The sequence below is a fragment of the Eubalaena glacialis genome, chromosome 3 (genome assembly GCF_028564815.1).
Source record: "Eubalaena glacialis isolate mEubGla1 chromosome 3, mEubGla1.1.hap2.+ XY, whole genome shotgun sequence".
Classification (NCBI taxonomy): Eukaryota; Metazoa; Chordata; class Mammalia; order Artiodactyla; family Balaenidae; genus Eubalaena; species Eubalaena glacialis.
In genome coordinates, this window is record NC_083718.1 from 26,662,509 (window position 1) to 26,683,295 (window position 20,787).

The 20,787-nt window shown below is 49.5% G+C and overlaps 1 protein-coding gene across 1 annotated transcript in view; it reads right to left on the reverse strand.

Moving 5' to 3' along the window:
* Window positions 1-4,922: 4,922 nt before the first annotated feature.
* Window positions 4,923-20,787, reverse strand: part of KIF26B (kinesin family member 26B) — a 490,689-nt gene continuing 474,824 nt past the window's right edge. The window contains exons 13-15 of the mRNA XM_061187375.1: window positions 9,950-10,152; window positions 9,336-9,486; window positions 4,923-5,579 (exon numbers count right to left, since the gene is read on the reverse strand). Of these exons, the coding sequence (XP_061043358.1) occupies window positions 5,431-5,579; window positions 9,336-9,486; window positions 9,950-10,152 (503 nt within the window). The 3' untranslated portion in view covers window positions 4,923-5,430. The remainder of the gene's footprint in view (window positions 5,580-9,335; window positions 9,487-9,949; window positions 10,153-20,787) is intronic.

Sequence of the window (20,787 nt, forward strand, 5' to 3'; positions counted from 1 at the left end):
TCTTAGGGAAATGTAGGAACCTAATACTGTCTGCACTTTTCAGAAATTTAGTGTTGAACCAGCAGGAGGAGGCTGGATCCTCTTTCACTCAGGCCTGTGGAGGCTGATTTCCAAGACCGTTATCATCAAATTCAAAAGGAAATGATCTTTTCCTTTTCAGCTACTTACTTTAGAAACAAATTAGATTTTGAACTAAGCCCTGTACTTTGAGGATTGGATCCTAATCCCTGTTCTCCTGTTTTATTTCTCTTTCCTCCCCGCTGCCTGTGTCTCTGTTAACAGAGCTTGCTAGAGTGAGGAGAAAAAACAGCCATAGGCAGATCCACCAAACTTACACTTTGATGCATAGCACTTGGATAGCATTTCCAACCATGGTGTATAAATAAATTATAAAACACGAGGCGCCACAAAACAACATCCTGAGTTTACAAATAAATTATAACTTCTTCATAAACTGAATATGACAATGTGGGGTGTTGGTTAGCAGTATGGGGAATGAAACAGTGAGCCTCTTTAGGATCAAAGGTGATTTCTACATCTACATAAAATAGATGTGTGAGTGCCAGGATTTCAGCACTCGCCCTACACACATGGATGCTGGGAACTGCATCTAGAGAATATTGATTATATGCACTAAAGGCTTGATGCCACCTCAAGCACCTCAAGTATGTCCGATATTATGACATCATCTCTGGTTCCGAGCAGGGCCACCCCAAAGCAGAAGGCGTTGTTTGGGGATGGATAAGCAGCTTCTAAAACTTTGCAAACACTTTTTCTGAGAAGATGAGCTTCTCCTGGATTGGAATTATGCTGTTATCTGGAAATGACGAGCAGCTTGGAATAGATATGTATTTTGTTGGGAAGATTGCTAAGGGACACAATTTGAGAGTTTTTACCCACAAATGTTGACAGATCTTTGCTGGAGGAGGAGAAAGAGAGATTATAACCCAAAGGAACACTATATTCTATTACCTGTCCTCCCACTACTGCCCCCCACAAAAACATTTTTTTAGAACATTTGCTGGCATTTGTCAATGAAACTGCGTGTCAGTTTTGTTTCACTGGGCATAGAGAAAAGTGGGCTGCACGGGCCTTTCTTGAGCAGTCAAGTTTCAGCGTGACAGTGTTGAAGAGCGTGCCCTATGGGGGAAGATGGGCCGTACTGCCTGTGTGGCGGCAGGCAGGCCCCAGGGCCAGCGCCAATGGATGATTTATTCAGCATCAGTTTGTCAAGAACAGGGCTTTCAACGTGTTTCTTACTTGCATGGTTTCAGGGTTTAAAATACACTGCCTTTAAAAGTGAGGAAATCTTTAAATATGTGCTCAAGGAGTGGGGCTAATCTTCCAGCAGGAAAAGAACACTGAATAAATTCATGAATTCTTCTGGTTTCAATTTTGAAATTAACTCATCTTTAGTAATTTCTGTTACAGCCCAAACCCTTCTTGGAATAGGGATTTAAAAATGTTCACCACATCATTATTTATGGTGGGAGCCTTGATTACAGATCAGCAGTGGCCAATGACACAGGCAACTGTGTAGAGCCAGGCTAACGAACGCTTGGGCTCTTGCAAGCCCTGCCTCTAACCCAAGAAACTCAGATCAGACAGCTGCTTTTGAATAGTAACACCTAAAAGGCTGATGGATTAACCAAAATTCATGATCAGCATCAGAATCTGAAGCCCAGAAAAGGGCTCTTGCTCAACATGAACAGAAATCCGAGAACCGGCACAAGATATATATGTGTGTGTGTCAGACTTTTTGAACCACTGCCCTGGATGGGTTTTGTGGCTATGATGAAGTCACCACCACCTTCCAGGAACACAGACTCCAAGCTTAAGACTAATTTATGACAAATGGCGAGATTCCTGCCTGCCGAATTCCCCACTCTGGGCTGCATGGCATTTTATCCCAGCTCTCTCCTCTCCCCAGCATGGGGTCCCTTGTACGAGCCCCACCTGAGTCAACACAGGACCAACCTCTGCATTTGCATCTCAAGCTCCCCACCTTCAGAATAGCAACTGCAGATAAAACAACAGACAGGATGTTTCGATTTCAAATCTGGAAGAGATGAAAGTTAGTGACAGCTTCCCCATGATGTAGAGGGGAATTCAAGGACAAGAAGATCAAAAGTTGCAGCTCTCAGGTGGGGCTTGAAAGCCCAGGATAAAGCAAACTCTCACTCTGTGGCAACATGAAACACCATCATGAAATGCAATATGGATTCACTCCCCAGAAACAACATCACTATTCCCCTTTTGGGCTCTGAGTTTTGCTTCCACCTTACACTAAACTATTTGGAGAGGGGAACAGATTTCAGACAAAGAATTAAGGCTTCCACGTATAAATGTTAATTTCAAATAAATATTTTTCTTGTCCTTTCATTTGTGGATAATAAAATGGAATAATGGGTTCTTTGACATTCCCTTTGCCTTCCTAGGTTATCTGTCACCAAAACCACAAGGAGACCTGGACCTACCTCACACCTGGCCATTGAATGAGGTGTTCTTCAGTTATTAGAACTGCTACAGAACAGCTGACCAGCTGTACAACCAACTTATAGGTAGAACCAGGAATAAGCACATTATAGCATAAAAATCATGATTTCTTCACATGGTTTACAAATACTTGGTGTGTTAAGATGTTTGTAGCTTACTTACATTAGAAAAGAAAAGAAAGGAAAAGAAAAAAAAGGAAAAAAGCCAATGGACAACCTCCATGCCAAGTTGTTCTCCTACACCATGGCCAAAAGCATCCTGTGAGAAGCTCCCTGGTGTGGCATCTTGCGAGGCCAATCTGACTTGGTAAGAGAGCTCCTGGTCTCATCCAGCCCTTTGGCTATCTCATAAAGTTGCTACAAACATATAAAGCAGGTTTAGGCAGGAGGCAAGCTGAAGGCCACTCCCCTAGGAAAGTTTCCACTGATCAAGATTTTAATTTCTGTAGATGTTTCCACTTAGTCTCACTCCAGGAAAGGCACAAAGGCCCCAGTGCTGGCCTGCTAAGGAAGTCAGCACAGTGAGGTAACCTGTGGGAAAGACATGGCCAGGGCAAAAGCTAAGGACGCTGATTACTAATCAAGTGCGTTTGTTTCCAGCAAAGACTAGGATACTCACCTGTGACAATCCCTCAATTAAAGGCTTTTCATGAAGTGGTGTATATCAAACCAGCAACCAAAGAGGTGCCGAATGGAAAACCCAAACAAACTCAACAGATTGGCATCCTCTGGGGTCCAGAAGCTTCCATCATGCTGCTGTTGAACAAGGCCATTAACACAAATGCTGAGACCAGAGGTGCACCCAGAGCCATGGGGCTGCCCTGCAGAATGAGGTTAGGGTGTGGGAGCCCTGCCTTCCAAGGGGACAGACACACTTGTTAAACTAGAGGGGGAAATGATCCGCTCTGGAGTAACTTTTCACCATATCGTAGCCCGTTTCAGCTGTCAGATGGGAGTGCAGCTTCTATGTGCGCCTCTGCATAGGAGCGTGCTCTAACCAAACACAGAGCCAGACTTGTCATCCACGGAGCTGGCTTCCAGTCTAGGGGGCTGACTTCCCAAACAAAGCTAATGGGGCCGTCTGTGCCCTGTTCTGACCAGTAAAGGACTGGTACTATGAAGCTCACAAGACTATGGTTCCCACTTACTGAGTTCAGCTGAGCTATGCTGGGCTACACGTGTCCTGAAGAGCATTGTCAAAGAAATGCAAAGGTTCCTTTTCCTTGGGGAGCAGTTGGGGCTGAGGAGTTGGTTAGCCAGGACTGCCTCGCCTGGAAATAGGCTCATGAAGATATGCTGCATTTGAGGGCAAAAAGAACAGGGAAAACCCTGGGCACCTCTACCAGTGGGCAGGCTGCAGGGGCCTGGGAGAGGGCCCTGACCTGGAAGGTAGGCGAACGCCCTGCTGTTCCACAGCTGTTATTAGACAATCCCTTGACCACTCTGTGCCTGGGTTTCCATCACTAAAATGGGTATAATAGTCCCTAAGGGAATTGTGGCAGGGATGAACATCTCAATTTGAGAATGAGGTCCAAAGTCAAGCCCTGTACATCCATATGCATGAGACTCTGTGCCCTGCCTCGCTACAGGTGTGTGATGTATGACAGGAAAACTTTCTCTGCCTTCAGGTGTCAAGGTTGAGTGGCCAAGCCTAGTTGTTTCTTGGGATGGAGGCTTTGGTTCACATGAGGACTGGGACTTCTTGCATTTAAGCAGCACCCTGGGCAACAGAAAAGTTGAGCAACCTCACATCCATCCTTGTTCTGGACCAATATTGTTGGGGTCTCTGAGCATCTACAAGCCCGAGAAGGTCCTCCAAACTGGGAAAAATCCTCTGCTCTAATAAATTTGCAAAACTAGGGAGCAAAAAAATATGGCTCTGCTGAATTGGTTCAAGGTTTCAATCCAGAGTCTTTGGAATAAAAATGAATATGAAAAATGTTATGAGGGCCATGAAAACCCTGGATTCGTGGGTAAAGGAACTAGTATATGTGTTCAGGACTTGGAGGGGAAACTACTCGGAACAAACATCCCACCCAAAGGGTAAGTAGGGCCCAGGTCATAGAGGCTCCTTTCCCCCAGAGACGCACCCCTTTCTCCTCTCTTTTCTCTCAAGCTCACGTGCACCTGCTCCATGATCGACCTCCGAGTCTGCCTGCTGACCCTGCCACTCGTAGGAGCTGGCATTGAGCATCACCCGCTGTTCCAACCTTCTTTGGAAACACACTGGCTTGTGCCCGGAAGTCTCTATCTTCTGTTTGAGTGGCCTTCCCAGCAGAACCATAGCAGACAGTTAACATTTATTCATATGCAATACCGATTAGGAAATAGCTCTACAAACACAACTTACTTAGAAACAGCAAGTCAGAAATAGGATAAAACACCAAGAGAAAACGAGCTGTAAATACATTGCAAAAATGTGTTTGATTTTCTTTTTTGTTCGTTTTGTTGTTTTCATCTTGACTAGCACCATCTGTACACAAGAAAGTATGAACATAAATGTTTGGATAATAACAAAGATTTGCAAGGCACTTCATCAGTCATTCGGAGTAACTTGTTTTGTTTTAGCTTTCCACAGCAATCCCACGTCCACCCTCGCCTTTTCTCACAAACTGGGAGAAGAGTGAGGTCTCTTTTGCCAGCAGTTCTTATGTACAAACAAGTTCTTTAAAGTTCCTCAAAGTGCTTTTTCAGTCTCACGGGGGCTTCCACGTCCCTTGGGTTTCCCATCATTTTCTCCTCTCCTGCGTGTTTGGTGTTTGCACCTTTCCTACAGAAAACAAAAGAAAAATCGCCTTCTGCTCCACGCTCACTCCAGACTTGCCACCGACCTTCGTCCTCCTTCCGTGGTCACTGAGCGCAGCCAGCACCGAGGGCCCGCCGAGCACGGCTGCCTGCGGATCGGGAGCGAGGGCCGGCCGGGCGGCGGCTCCCGTCAGCGGCGCCGGGAGGTGATGTCGAAGCAGGTGATCATCATGAGGTGCGCCTTGCAGAAGTTGACGCGGCTCTCCAGGCGCTCCGTCACGCACTCCAGCGCTTCCAGGTACTCCAGGGAATCCAGCTCCAGAACCTGCTCCAAGTCAACTGCAAAGAAGGAGAAGCCCGATGGAGACGCGCGGCCAGCGGGGAAGGGTGATCGGACGGCTCAGCCGTGCCGGCCCGCGGCTGCTGCACCTGCACCTGTACCTGTACCTGCACCTGTACCTGCGCCTGTACCTGCACCTGTACCTGCGCCTGCACCTGTACCTGCGCCTGTACCTGCACCTGCGCCTGTACCTGCAACTGCACCCGTACCTGCACCTGCACCTGCGCCTGTACCTGCACCTGCGCCTGTACCTGCACCTGTGCCTGTACCTGTACCTGCACCTGCACCTGCTCCTGCGCCGGAAGGTCTTAGGCAGCGCTGCCAACCCTCCTGCCCAACCCTCTGCTGCTCTCAGGTCGAGAACAGAACACTTTACTACTTGTAGTTATATTGGGGCCCTTCGTTCCAATGATGACGTTAGACCCCTGACATTTTATTGTGACTCTACTGAGGGACAAAGTGACATCAGGCTCTCCCCACCTCCACCATCTCCATGACAGGATTTGGGACTCTACCAGCACCATTTTCTTCATTAACTGGAAAATAAATAAAGCTTCAAGCTGAGGTGTGGAGAAGCCCTTCCTTTTTGGGGACTCACCTGAATGATGTTTATACCTCTGCCTGCTGATATAAGTGTGTTGCTCTCTGGTTAGTCCTTCACACAGCTGTGTGCAGCTGCCTCTCTAAGCAGTGACCCTGCCTCTTGGCACTTCCTAGTACAGTTTCATATACTCACTGGTCCTTTGGGAACTAGGGTGATGATGGAATCTATGTTAATAATTACGATTCTTAGACTCATAGACATAAAGAACGGACTTGTGGTTGCCAAGGGGGTGGGGGGGTAGGGAGGGAGGGACTGGGAGTTTGGGGTTAGCAGATGCAAACTAGTATATATAGGATGAATAAACAACAAGGTCCTACTGTATAGCACAGGGAACTACATTCAGTATCCTGTGATAAACCATAATGGAAAAAATATAAAAAAGAATATAGATGTATGTGTGTGTGTCACTGAATCACCTTGCTGTACAGCAGAAATTAACACATTGTAAATCAACTATACTTTAATTAAAAATAATAATAATTACGATTCTGTCCTCAGAAGCTGAGATTTAGGACCCAGATGCTGTCCCTAATGTTCAGGCCTGCACAGAGTTCAAAGTCTGTTTCCTTCAGTTCCTCAAGGGCAATTATCTGAGGCCACCCTCTCCTGGCTCCCGGCCACTACCTGGTCCAGTGGTGACTGCGCAGGGGGGTAGGCTGCTACAGAGTGCCCAGCATGGAGAGGGCAGGCATGGGCAGCAGCCAGGGCAGTGGGGGTGGTCCTGGAATCCAAGGCAGGAGACCTGCACTTGACTCCCAGGTCGGCCATGCCTAATCTTTGCTGGCAAAGGGTCCTTAAAAGTAACAGGAGAGTCATAATCCCTAGTCTGCCTACTTTCCTAACTAGAGTTGCCATGAAGAGTAGAACCAAAAAGAGACGATGAATGTGAATGTGGTCTGAGAACTGTAATAAGCTACAGGAACATCAAGGGTTGAAATCAAGGCTGACTTCTTTTATAGGAGACTTAACTGAGCTCAGAGAAGTGAGGCGTCCTGCGCAGGGTTACGCAGTTGATAAGGACCGGGGCTGGGAATGAGGCTGAGGCTCCTGAATACCAGTCTAATATTTAAAAACCAAACAAAACCCCTCACCATACCATAACCACATCAGCTATATTATTGGATCACCTTGGAAATTTAAAAAAATGGATTCCAGAACATTTCTTTCTAGCCAACACCCAGCCTATTACCCACACCCAGGGAATAGTCAGAATACAGTCTCATTGATTTTTTGGGGGTCATTCTTGGTTTCACTTCATCTTGAAAAAACAATCTGTGTTTCTCCTTTCATGTGGCCTTCTGTTCATTACCTTTCTCAGCATCAAAAAAATCCCTGATTCCTGACATGAACAAAGGCAAGAAGGAAGAGATCGTTTCCTGGAAGCATCTACATATGTACCAACGTTTAAGCTGCTCCCATCCTGGGAAAAATGTGACTTTGTAAGATGAAGACAATTATCAAGCCTGCCTTAGGCATAAATAGCTCTCAAAAAATGTTAATGAAAACAGCAAAAAGGAAGAGGAACTGCTGAATGGGCACCCCTGGGATCTTGAAGTGCCTGAGGATTCATGGAAGAAGGAAAAGGGTGTGCACACGTGGGAGAAACATAGCGTTAGGCTCCATGTTTATGCCACGGCCAGACTTCAGCTAATGTCCTTGTTCGTGTCTTGTCTGCCTCATCACAGCCTTAGATGGAAATACCCTGGAGAGCAGGAGTTCATGTCTCTGTCCAGATTTCTAACAAGGGACCTACCTTGGTGCATCATGCAAGCAGGTGCTGAGGAAATGTCTCCTGTTGAGGATAGCTATTTTGTTAACTCTGGGATAATACGAACACTAATTACTACCAGACATTGCTCCTTCATCATGGGCAGGCAGTGTAACCAGCACTCGACTGGTAGTAACTCGTTCACTCTCACAACAACGTTATGAGGTAGGCACCACTATGTGCCTACCATCTGACAGTTAAGGAAATCAAGGCTCAGAGAGGTTAAGCGTCTTACCCAAGGTCTCACAGCCAGCCTCCAAAGTGGGTCTGCAGGACTGCGGTTGTCACCACAAATGGTACAACTCAACAAGGTTAAGATGCATCACAGACTGGTCCCAGTGCCCTGTCCTCCCTTTAGGTTCTTTTGATCCTCATATGCACTCATGAGGTACTCAGGGGAGATGCTGTTACCTCAGTGCTATGGAAAGGAAGCCGCCTGAAGACATACTGTGAAAGTGACAGGGCACAGCTAGAAGACTGGCAAATTCTGTCCTTTCTTCTTTGCCCAGGATCGTTTCACCCAGTATTTCTTAAACCTAAGCCCCAGACTCTGCCTGTCTTGCTCCCGGCACTGGCCTGGGAATGCTGGGGAGAGGGTGATGTGACCTCCAGGGGACAGTCGTGAAGAGAGGGAGGCACAGGGAGGCTGAGGGCCTGGAGGGAAGAGCTGGTGAGTGCCGGCCGGGAAAGGAGGGAGAGGAATTTTAGTGGAAGTAATGTATTTCATTTCAGAGACTAAGTCGTCTAGCATTGGGCCCCCATATCAATGAAACATTTGGGACCAGATGTGAACTTTATTTTGTGGTAAATGGAATGGTTCGAAACAAATAAATAAGAAACAATTGAATCCATCTTTCAAAGAGAGCAGAATTGTTCTGAATTGTTATTAGATGGTTACTGTCATCCTGGGCTGTCTATTAAATGGAAATAACACTGTGAATGTTACTCTTTTCACTCAAGAATGTTTTTCTTGCTTTCTGGGTTCTTTTTGAGGCTTTTCTAGGATTGCACATTCTACCCTATTAAGCACTCTATAAATTCTTGTCTATTTCAGGCTAGATATGCAATGTGATTTTGTGGCCGGGGAGCAGATTGGTAATATAGCCTTCATGTCTGGGTGATCGTCCACCACATGTAGGGGGAAAAAAAAAAATCTCATTTTCAGGTGCTTTGGACTGAGACACATAAGAAATAATCGTGCAAGGGCAATACTCACCGCCCTGCTGCCGCCCACACCCCTCCCACCTGCCCCCCCACCTGCGCTCAGGGAGGCCGTCTCCAGCCAATGGGCATGGAAGGCCCTCGGGTTCAGACAGCGTCTGTGTCCCTCTCAGCCTGGCCTGTTTAACTGGTGAACCCAGTAGTCGCAGTGACGGGCCTTACATTCGCTGAGCCACTTGTTGGGATCCAGCATCAGATACTGTTTCGTCGTCTCCAGCTCCTTCATCAGCCACTCGTACTTGGCTCGGACCTCGGCAATTCTCTGCTGGCGATGCTCCAGAATTTTCAGCTTTGCATTGAAGCACATGACCTCCTAGTACACAGATGGGAAGGAGATAGGGGTGGAGGGGGGAGGAGAAAGGACCTTCAGCTCCAATCCAGCCCAGGCAACCTCTTCTGGAAAGGAATACTTGTGCTTATGGTCAGTGCAAAAGGAGCAGGTCACTGGGAAGTTTGGGAGGGAGCTGGGGGCTCAGCTCAGACAGCCCCCTCACGGGGTAGGGCTATCACTGGCATATCTCAAATTTAGAAGGCGGCTGGCGCTCCAAGCTGGAGCCAAGAGAGCCTGGAAGACCACCAGCTCCCCCGGCCTTTGAGCCTTCAGAGGTCTCTGGGCGGAGAAGCAGGCTGCTCTCCCGAGCTGGGCGCACGGGCCCGCCTCCCGCCGGAAGCCGCTGGCAGGCTCGGTGGGCTGCGCCCTCCTCTCGGGCGCGGCCGCGGCGTCAGCCCGGGGACCTGCTGGGGGACTGCCACCGCGTGGGGAGGGGGAGGCGCACCTTGCTGCTGCCCCCTCGTCGCCGCTGCAGCCGCTCCACGTCGTCGATTTCATAGACTTTAATCTCAAAAGGTTCCCCGAGGCCCCTCTGGGTGCTGCGCAAGGGGCCGTCCACCCAACGGACCCCTGCGCTGTTGGCCGGTTTTCTCACAGGGGAGGGGGTGTCAAGGGACAGCGCCGGGATGAGCCTCCGTCTCTGGGAACCTAGGTAGGGGATTAAGCCTAAAGTTAATCGTTTTGAATTTCTATCTTTTAAATGTAGTTTTGATGCAAGGGGTGGCGGCGTGACAGGCCTGTCGGAGCCTGTGGCAGAGCTGTGTTTGAACCCCTCCAACCTCCCACCACCCGCCTCAGCATCCACTTCCTTACCTGGCACTTGCATTTACCTCCACAAGCTCAGATGTCCCCCCTCACCTGTCGAGCCACCTGTGGTCTCCCCCTTGAAACACACAGGCTGGAGGACACTAGAACTGAGAGTCACCCTGGCCACACCCTCAGCATGGACAAGGGTTACCGTGAAATTAGAGACGTTCCATTAGTGAGAAAAGATCCTAGTGTTTGGTATTGTGGTAGGAGGCGTTTATTTGCTTCTAAGAACAACACTGGAATAAGCACTGATTATGCCAGGCCCTACTTATCGTGCCTTACACTCTGTGACGGAGACTGCTAGCTGCCCCCCAATACCTGCCCTCCTCCTCTTCCTCTGCAGAAGACCCCGAGTTGGAGCAGGGCACACGGCCACCCAGGTGTACCCTGTGAGGTACATGTGACTTAAGCTCCACCAGTGCAATAGAAGCAGAAGTGCCCTGTGTAACAGCTAGAAAGTGTCCTGAAAGGGTGAGGTCTGCTCTCCTCGTCCTCTCACCTTTGTCCTGGATGGAATATGGGCCTGCTGGCCGGTCCATGACATGAAGATCATAAACAACAGAAAAACAAGAGAAGGAACCTGGATTCCTGACACCCTGGAGACCTTCACAGTGGTACATGTGTTACAACCTACATTGACACGTCATTATCCATATGGATACCCAGGGTCCATAGTTTACACTGGGGTTCACTCTTGGTGTTTACATCCTGTGGTTTGGACAAATGTGCAATGATATGTATCCACCATGATACGATCACACGGAGTATTTTCACTGCCCTTAAAACCCCCTACACCGACTTTTACATGAGAAATTAATCTCTATATTGTTATTGGGGTTTTCTGTCACAGACAAGCCTAGTATCTAATTTAATTCTCACAGAAGCAGAAACTAAGGTACAAAAGACTTCAGTAACTTGCCCAAAGTCTCAGTATTCCCTTGTTTAAAAAATCCATTGCCCACATTCTCCACCAAAATAAAAAATAAAAATATCAGATAATAAACGATTTCCCCAAAGGATGGGTTATGATTAAACATCACAGAACTTGGCACCTAGTAGGTGCTCACTGAACATGAATATCCTTTTGATTGTTTTTCTTCATAATCTATTTGAGGAGGTGAAAAATACACAGAAATCATAGAGACTGTATGGTTAGGCCATTTAAGATGGCTGTTCTCTTGTTCTCTATAAATCCCCTGCTTGACCAGTCCCTGCTTCACTCACATGACTACCCAATCCTCTTAATTACAGGGCTTAATCAGTCCCTGATAACCAATGAGCCCACCTGACATCAATTCCCCCTATAAATGGTAGCTTCCTTCTCCCCCGAGTAGTGAAGATTATTGCCATATCTTGTCTGCCGCACATGGTGGGGTGTCGTTCCAGGACCCTTTGCGTCAGATCCCTCTGACCAGTAAACCACTGATGTCTCTGTTGCTGCCTCTGGGCTCTTCCTTCGGTCTCGAGGCTGGGTAACTGCAAGGCTTGTGGGCCTGCAGGGTGCAGCCCAAGAACTGGCGAGCCTAGCTGGGAGACCGAGGAAACTCCTGTGAATGCTGAGATGTTGGGAAAAAAGGACGGGAATGGAAAGTGGCAGGGGTAATCCCGAGGAGGCTGTCCACTAACATGGTAGGGCCCAAAGGTTGCAGGGATAATCCCGCAGTGGGGCCCTGTGGCAGCTGTCTACCGTGAGAGATGTCTTTCTGTTCCATTATATTAATGCTATCTTCTTAACCTCCGGGTCTCCTTCCAGTTTAAAAGTAGCAGCCCCGTGCTCGTGGCTCATCTGACTGCCCAAGGATGGCTGGTGAATACAGACAAAATGCAAGGACCTGGATTACCTATCAAGGGTGTTACCTGGTCGGGTAAGACAAGCATACCCCCGACCTACCATGCCTAAATGATTACAGGCCCAGGCTTTAGGGATATTAACTCAGGAACTGGCTTGTGAATTGGATGTGGTCAGTTACCCAGAAGGGTTTAGTTGGGGCCCATGGCAACGGCAAACTAATAAGAGCGCCCTTGGGCCTCTCGTCCCAGCTCTGGCAGGAGGCAGAGCAATGATACAGTGTGGTGGCAGCAACAGCTATCTGCCGTCTACAGTGCATTACAACAGGTGGAAGACGTTACAGAAGGCCTACCCGAGTCACCCAGCAATGCAATCAACCCCTATCTGGCATCTAGGACAGCTGAGCATGACATATGGGACCCCCATGGATGTTGACAGTGACCAAGGGCCATGCAGTTCAGGAATGGGCTGATAAACATGACATACACTGGCATTTCCACCTGCCTTACGACCCCACTGCTGCCAGGCTAATGGAAAGGATGACTGGGCTACTTAAACAACAACTGAGATGGGAACTCGCTCTCTCAACATGTGGGCCAGGAGACTAACTCAAGCCCTAGGAGCTATAACTGAACATCCCAGGAGCAATCGTCCCAGTGCCGACGCCATGTTAACCCAGAGGAAACTAGTCAACACAACCTGAGTTCAACAGTTGCCCGCTGAAGGACCAACTACCGGTCAGGACAACAACTCGCTTTGGCCCCGGCCACAGGACCTACCCCCAGGGGAACACGTTATAAAATGGCCCTGAGACTGGCAGGTAAGTCCCTGGTGGTTTGGGTTTGCTGCCTCGTGGAGAATAGGATTAGAAAGGGACCTACAGGTTTTACCTGTCTTCTACCTGCAGTCCCCCCCGACTACTAAGGGAATTAATCCAGGGCCCCTACTGGAGAAAGGCACCATTCTATCACATCGCCTCTCCAGTATTCAGCACCGGCTGTAGGGACTGGGGGTGGACAGGCAATATGGTACTGCAGGCCAGGATGACCACAGGCAGGGGTGGTGATATCTCAGGATGCTGACCCTGCTTGTATTTTGCCTAATGATCACGATCTTCCCTGTAATCCATCTGTTAAACATCTTACATTTCATCCCTAGTCTGAGCGGAGGTAATCTGTCTGCGGACTGGGTGACAATGGTGGCCTCACTACAAAATGAGTTTGATTGCTGGGTCTACAGCGAGATGCCGCTGTCGTCCTCCTGTGAACTTCCATGAAAAATCGACCGGATAAGCACCTGGCTCCAAAGATTGCCCACCTCTTGGGCTCTTGATACTCTTGCACTGCTGGTGTCTGTATTGCATTTGTGGTATTTGGTTGCAGGGCACCTCTGCACACCTGACGCCAGGGATATCGCAGAAGAGGGGTGGACCAAGATCGTAAGGGTGGTGCAGGGTATGTATGGTAGACTGTATGGTGAAGCCACTTAAGACGGCTATTCTCTTGCTCTCTGTACCTCCGCTGCTTGCCCGGTCCCTGCTTCACTCACGTGACTATTCAATCCTCTTTATCAGAGGGCTTACTCAGTCCTGATGAGCCCACCTGATGTCAATTCCCTCTATAAATGGTAGCCTCCTTCTCCCCTGAGTAGTGGAGACTGCTTCCGTGTCCTGCCTGCCGAACAAGCTGGGGTGTGGCTCCAGGACCCTTTGGGTAAGATCCGCTGTCCAAACACCATTGATGTCTCTGTCGCTGTCTCTGAGCTCTTGTCTCGAGGCTGGACAACTACAAGGCTTGTGGGCCTGCGGGGTGCAGCCCAACACATAACATGAGATTTGTGCCCTTAGAGGCAGGTCTCTAGAGGATTATAAAAGCAATCACCATAGGACTGGCAGGGCCGGGGGCACCCCTGCACCAAGCACCACCTTTTCTGGTGACTGGTGGCATGAGTGAGTGAAGCCAGGCCCTGGCTTCTGAGAACGGGGCCTAATCTTTTCACCCACATCTGAAGTGGATCTAGCCTCGTGCTTCGGGCAACTACCATGTTTGTTCCCCTGGTTCTGGCCCCTCTCCTGCTGGGAGGCTGCAGGCCTGGCCCCCTGGGAGGGAAGCTTGGGCCTGTAGGTGGTGGTGCTCCCTCAAACAGCTGCATCTCCTGAGGCACACCCACCTGGCAGCTCCTCCCTCTAGTAAGGGGCATCTAGGAAGCTTGCTTTCTCCTGGAAGGAGGATGGTTGGGAAACGTGACACCACCCCAACCGGTTTATCTTGATGCTGAAGGGAGCCCGATCTAATTTAACTCAGGAGTGATATGTGGTCCCTCCTGAGTCTGAGGAAAGAAGGTGGAGTCTGCCTGAAGCCGTGGCTACCTGCACTTAGAGTCTGGGCTGATTCTGCTTTTAAACAGAGTGGACTCCATCCAGTCAGATGTCAGTGAGAGTGAAGGAGAGCAAGAGAGCTTGCACGCCATGATACAGCAGCAGTCAGATGGGGCTGCTGCAGAACACGTAGGGAGGCCGAGGAACGCCGAGAATGCAAAGGATGCACAGTCTGGTGGTTTTTCTGGAGGACCTGGGAGACGGGCTGCATCGCTAGTGGGCTACTGTTGGGGGAAGCACTGGTCCTTACAGCACCATCCCCATGGTGCTCAGGGAACCCCGGAGGAGTTAGTGCCCTCTCTGCCCTGCTCTCCCTCCATCCTCCTCCCCCTAATTCCAGTGGGTTCTGCCTGTTGAGTGCTGGGCCACCATGGCCTGCGTGGCCTGATGACCCTTCCAGAAAGAAAGACAGTGTACTTTTCTCCAACTTTGAGAGATCCACTGACTGCTAAAGAAAGCTTAAAGTACCACAAGCTCAGAGAGAAAAAGAGCCAGAACTCTTTGGTATAGAATCAGGGGGCCAAGGCACAGGACGACCTTCTCACCACCCTAGGAGCTAGGAATGTGAAAAGCCACTACCTGCAGCTCCAGGTGGCGGTGGTGATCGGGTAGCACGTGACTGTTCAGAGCGCAGGTGGGTGGGCTTTCCTTCAGGAGACGACGAGGGTCTCTAAGTACATATTGATAGTTAATCTTCTCTACAAAGCATACTCTGTCCTATAGGCTCCTTGATTTCATATCAAGTCTCACTTTTCTGGGCCCAGATCTTTATCTCATGCATGCTTGCATGCACGAGCACATGCGCGTGTGCACGCACACACTCACACACACTGACTCAGAAAACTAGGAAGTGTCAACCACTGAAGCAAAGTAAATCTCTGTCTCCTTGACAGTGGAAATAAGCCAGCTGATAGTTTTGGGTTTTTTAAATCGGTCTGATCAGGCTAGCTGACTCTGAGCAAGCGGCTCTGCCTTTGTAGGCTCAGCTCCAGCCCCCGTCAGATGGGGCTGCTGCAGAACATGTAGGGAGGCCGAGGAACGCTGAGCTTCAGTGGGAGGATGTCCAGCTCTCGGAGGCAGGGAGAGTCTGAGCATCTTTCAGGTGGAGACCGGGCCTGGCCACCAGGCAGCCCGAGTCCCTCAGGCTGCAAACACTCACGATGGGGCTCCCAGTAAGCCCTCTTCCCTCAGTTGGATAATGTGTACTCAGCCCCTAGGAAGGGTGACTGGTCCTCCCCCTCACCTCCCCTGACCCCGAGGACAAGTCAGGGAGCAACAACCCCTCTAAAAGCGAGGTCAGTCATGTATGGGCATCTCAGTCGTTTAATCCACTGCGTGCATGTGTTCAGACATTTCTGGGATGACTCTTCTAAGGATCTGTTTATGTGAGAAATAGGGGAGGAACTGAGGAGGGTCATGGGATTGGTGGTGTATCAGTTACTTATCACCATGTAACAAATTAGCCTAAACCCAGCAGCTACATTCCTGTGAGGCAGGAAGCTGGGAGCAGCTTATTTAACTGGGCGGTTCTGGCTCAGGGTCTCTCGTGAGCTGCAGTCAAGCTGTCAGATGGCGCTGCCATCATCTGAAGGCTTGACTAGGGCTGCAGCATCCACTTCTAAGCTCACTCACGTGGCTGTTGGCCGGAGTTTCAGTTGATTGCCCGGTGGGCCTCTCCACAGGGCTACTTATGGCATAGCAGCTGGTTTACCCAGAGCGGGAAAGAGCAGCTACCATGTCTGTCACAGCCTAATCTTGAAAGTGACATACCATCACTCACTTCCGCCTTATTCTATTGCACACAGAGACCAACCCTAGTATAGTATGGGAGGGGACGAAGCAACGGTGAATACCAGGAGGCAGGGACCATTGGGGGCTACCTAGGAGTCTGGTTACCACAGATGGGATGTAATCAGATGGGAAAATATCAGGAATAAGGGTCACTCTCTATCTCCTTCCAAACCACTCCAGGACGTCCTATGAGATCACCCCGATTGGGGAAAGAAAAGTAAAGAAGCCTGAATGGAGAATGACATTTCACTGGGCTATCGTAGCTTAAGAGAAATACCCTGAAGGCAATCTAATTCCCACTGCCTTCTTTCCATGCTTTTTTTCAATCTTCTCAACTTCCTCACCACGTCAATCAATCCCTGCCAGGGTGGGAAGTGAGTGCCCAGTGTCGGGTGAGTTGCAGTCTGGGGGTTTCTCCTGCATGTAGTGAACGGCCATCTTGGATTTTCTGAGCATTCTGAATTTGGTCACTGGTAAATCAATTCCATGAATGAACTGATATCGTCCAGGTCTCGCACCCACCACTGAAGAGCCTCCTCTCCCCTCTCGTCTCCTCCAGAGGTACACTGGGAGCCTTACTTGGGGTGTGATGGGGAAAGCTGAGGGCAGGGGCAGGGGAATGTGGTTACACCAGAGGAGATGGAGTTTAATGCTGTGAAGGAAGTTTCAGAGGGAGAGATGGCACCCTCACACTGCTGGAAAGGGCACAGGAACAACGGTGCCCAAACGCCACGTCATCACTACGAGAGAACTGACCACAGGGCCTTTGTCTGGGTCCCCACAGAAATATGATTTCTTGGATTTTCAGCATGCTCCACCCTCTCCACCTCTCAAGCAGATGCTTCCAGCTTTCTGCTGAGCCTAGCTCCTGTCAACGACCACTTCCTTCAAGGTTGTGGGAAGGTCAGGGAAGTGTCCGCTGTAAGGAAGCTGTGGGGAAGCGCCTTAGTCGGGCAACAGTGGTGCAGGGCCCCGTCAGATGCAGCTGTCTGGTTTGGGATCACACGTCCTGATGCCAGTGGGTCAGGATTCCTTTTTCTTCTCTATCACTCCCTGCCCATCAGCCCAGCACTCAGTCTGGACATGGAGACGTCAAGTGTGTAAAAAAAAAAAGCACTTAAGCTGATAAATGCCAATAGCTTTGCTGCATAAAATGGTCCCGATTTGACCTGAGCCCACCCCCTCCCCTCCCCATCCAGGCTTGGCTGCCACCTGCGTGCAGCAGGAGGGGCCCCCGGCCTGTCACGCCCCACTCTATCCTCCGCAGCACTGATGGCCCCAGTGAGGTGTCTGATGTTGGGCCCTCCATTTTTATCATCACTGAGTGCAGATATAAGTGTCCACATTCGACATATATACACCACTACGTATAAAATGGATAACTAATGAGAACCTACTGTATAGCACAGGGAACTCTACTCAAGCTCTGTGATGACCTAAGTGGGCAGGAAATCTAAAAAAGAGGGGACATATGTATACATATAGCTGATTCACTTTACTGTCCAGCAGAAACTAACACAACATTGCAAAGCAACTCTACTCCAAAAAAATTTTTTTTAAAAAGTGTCCACACGGAGTCTGAAGATGCTGCTTCTTAGGTCATATGTCAGGAAACATGGGCATTCTGAGCGCCGAGGACTCACAACACTCCTCAGGGAACATGCTGATGTCCATCCCCACTGCCCGCCCCTGAGAACCCGCCCTCATCAGCTTTCCCTCCATCACCCTCCATCTTCATTCCGACTCAGGGTACAGGCACTAAAAAGACACTGAGTCAAAAAGCAGAAAGCACGAACGCCGGGAGGACCCACAGGCATCCGCGGTGAGGAGGGGGAGGGGAAAGATCAGCGCGTGTGGATTTACTGGCCAGCACGAGCCAGCTCCGCGGCCTCCCAGGTGAATGAGGATGGGGCTGCACGGGCTGCTGGAGAGCTTGAATTGAAGAGTGAACCCTTCCCAGGCTGGACAGGAGATGGGGAGGGGCCCGGCCGCAGAGCCCAGGCCCCTCACACGCTTGCTCTAGGCCTCTCAGCCCCGTACCTGCCTCCACCCACTCTCCACTCTAAGGGGCTTCCTCGGTGTCCTAGGGAGCCAATTACTTTTTTAGTAGTTCCCAACTTATAGTCAAAAAGGCTATCTCATTTGGAACCCTTTCTCATCTGTTTCTAGGTAGAGTCTCTTAGAAACACTCTAGAAATCTTACAGCTGCCAAGAAGCTGCTTGCCTTATCCCCGTTTTCATTAAGCCAGGAACCACTGTGTGTCCTGAATTCATTAAAACAAAATAAGATTGCACCTGAGAACCGAACGAACCGAAGGGTACGGACAGAGTGAACCATGGTGCTCTAGGCCCTTTGGAGGAGTAACTGGTCACAGATTTTGGTGCAGTGGATCTGCTAACTGAACCCGGCAACCCATCGGTCAGTAATGTTTACTCAGCACCCAGAGAAGGGAAGGCACAGTGTTTGGTGCTTAGAGTGGGAAAGAAAATAGAGGATAGGCTTAATGTTCAAAACACGGGTCACCAGCAGGGCGAGATACGAGAAGTACATAGAAAAGAACTCAGCTAACTTGCAGGACCACACTGTCAGCCAGCCAACCAACAAATGCCATCAATCAATGGTGTCCAACTGATTCATGGTAACCTGTACCAGCCCAGCACTGGGGACCCAACAGGCTGAGTCAAGTGCCGAACAGGCCTCTCAGGAGCTCATGTCCAGGCAGATCAAGCCCTGGGTGCATCTCAGAACCGACACACTCCCTGGCTGGCTTCTCTCCTGGGCTTTCTGGATGCTGTGTCACACCACACCCGGGCCTGCTACAGTGGAAATGAACTTCACTCAGACCAAGGTGCTGATCTAATTTTCATATTTCCCCAGCCAGCCTGAGAGAGAAGGAAAAAAAAAAAGAGAGAAGCCAAGGGGGTAACACACCAGGTTTGGGGTGAAGTGTTGGAACATGAGGAAGAAGAGAGAGAGTGTCCGGAGAGCCCACATGATACATGATACCAAAGAGCTATCACTGAAAGGATGGGGCCTCGGGGGGCCAAGCTGATGTAACCATGCCATAAACTGCCCATCACCGATTTCCATCCTCTCAGCAACTGAATGCCCTCTGGGCAGGGTGGACATTCGCTCCCCACCCGATCTGGCTGTCTTCACTCTACTTCATGGCTAATGGCTACATGTACACATTTGTGTACCTATCACGGGGGAGCTGGCAAGGAACGGTGGAGGGATTGATGAAAATCCATCTACAGAAAGCAGCCCACAGCTTCTGTCACCTTATGACACTCTCAGCCAAGAACCTATGATGACTCCCCATTGCCAACTGCAATAATTCTTATCACAGTTGCCAGATGTTCAAGGAGTAACTTGATCTGGGCTTACATCTTCTGTCCGTTATTACATCCATTAAGAATATCCCCCTTGGGGCTTCCCTGGTGGCGCAGTGGTTGAGAATCTGCCTGCCAATGCAGGGGACACGGGTTCGAGCCCTGGTCTGGGAAGATCCCACATGCCGCGGAGCAACTAGGCCCGTGAGCCACAATTTACTGAGCCTGCGCGTCTGGAGCCTGTGCTCCGCAACAAGAGAGGCCATGACAGTGAGAGGCCCGTGCACCACGATGAAGAGTGGCCCCCACTTGCCGCAACTAGAGAAAGCCCTCGCACAGAAACGAAGACCCAACACAGCCATAAATAAATAAACCCCCAAAAAAAAGTTAAAAAAAAAAAAAAAGAATATCCCCCTTGTTGAGTTAATCCCACTCTTTATCCGTAAACCATGCTCTTACTGCCTCAAGCTCGTGCTCCCATCACTGCCTCAGCCTACAATGCCCTTCACCCGCTTTGTCCCAGCATCCTTTAAGGCCTGGCTCAATCCCAATGTTTCCCTGTAGCCTTCTTCAATGTTCTGGGCCCTCTTTGTCTAAATACTTCCTACCCTTAGCTCTCACGACCTCACTCAGCACTTGGCAAGGCACCTTGGTTCATGGTTCACTGTTCCCTGTTCCACACTCTTCATCCTTGCTCGCCAATGAGATTACACACTTCTCACAATGGCCTTGTCTTCTACGCTGCCTGCTCCTCCCCAACCACACTTGCAACTTCCATATCACCAAGCTCTAACTCCACAGAAGAGGCCTGATCAATATTTAACAACTTAAAAATAAATCCCATTGACTACGGATCATCTTATGGAAAGGAAGTCATATTACCACCAATATTCTTTTATTATTTGCACCAACTTCTACAACGTGAGCATCAGAGAGACCATGGTGGTTTTCTACCAACCCCTTCATTTTACTTTGACGTGAGAATACTGAAGCCCAGAGAGTATAGTTATTCCCTAAAGGTCACACAGCCCAAGACCCCAAGTCTCCTGCTTTCTAGATCAATCATCCCACTGCACCAGGTCGAATTCTGCACACTCTCCGCCGACATGGATCTCCAGGAATGGGACTGGAGAGGTGAACCATCGTGATGTTTGGTTGTTTCCACTGTTACCTGTACTACAAA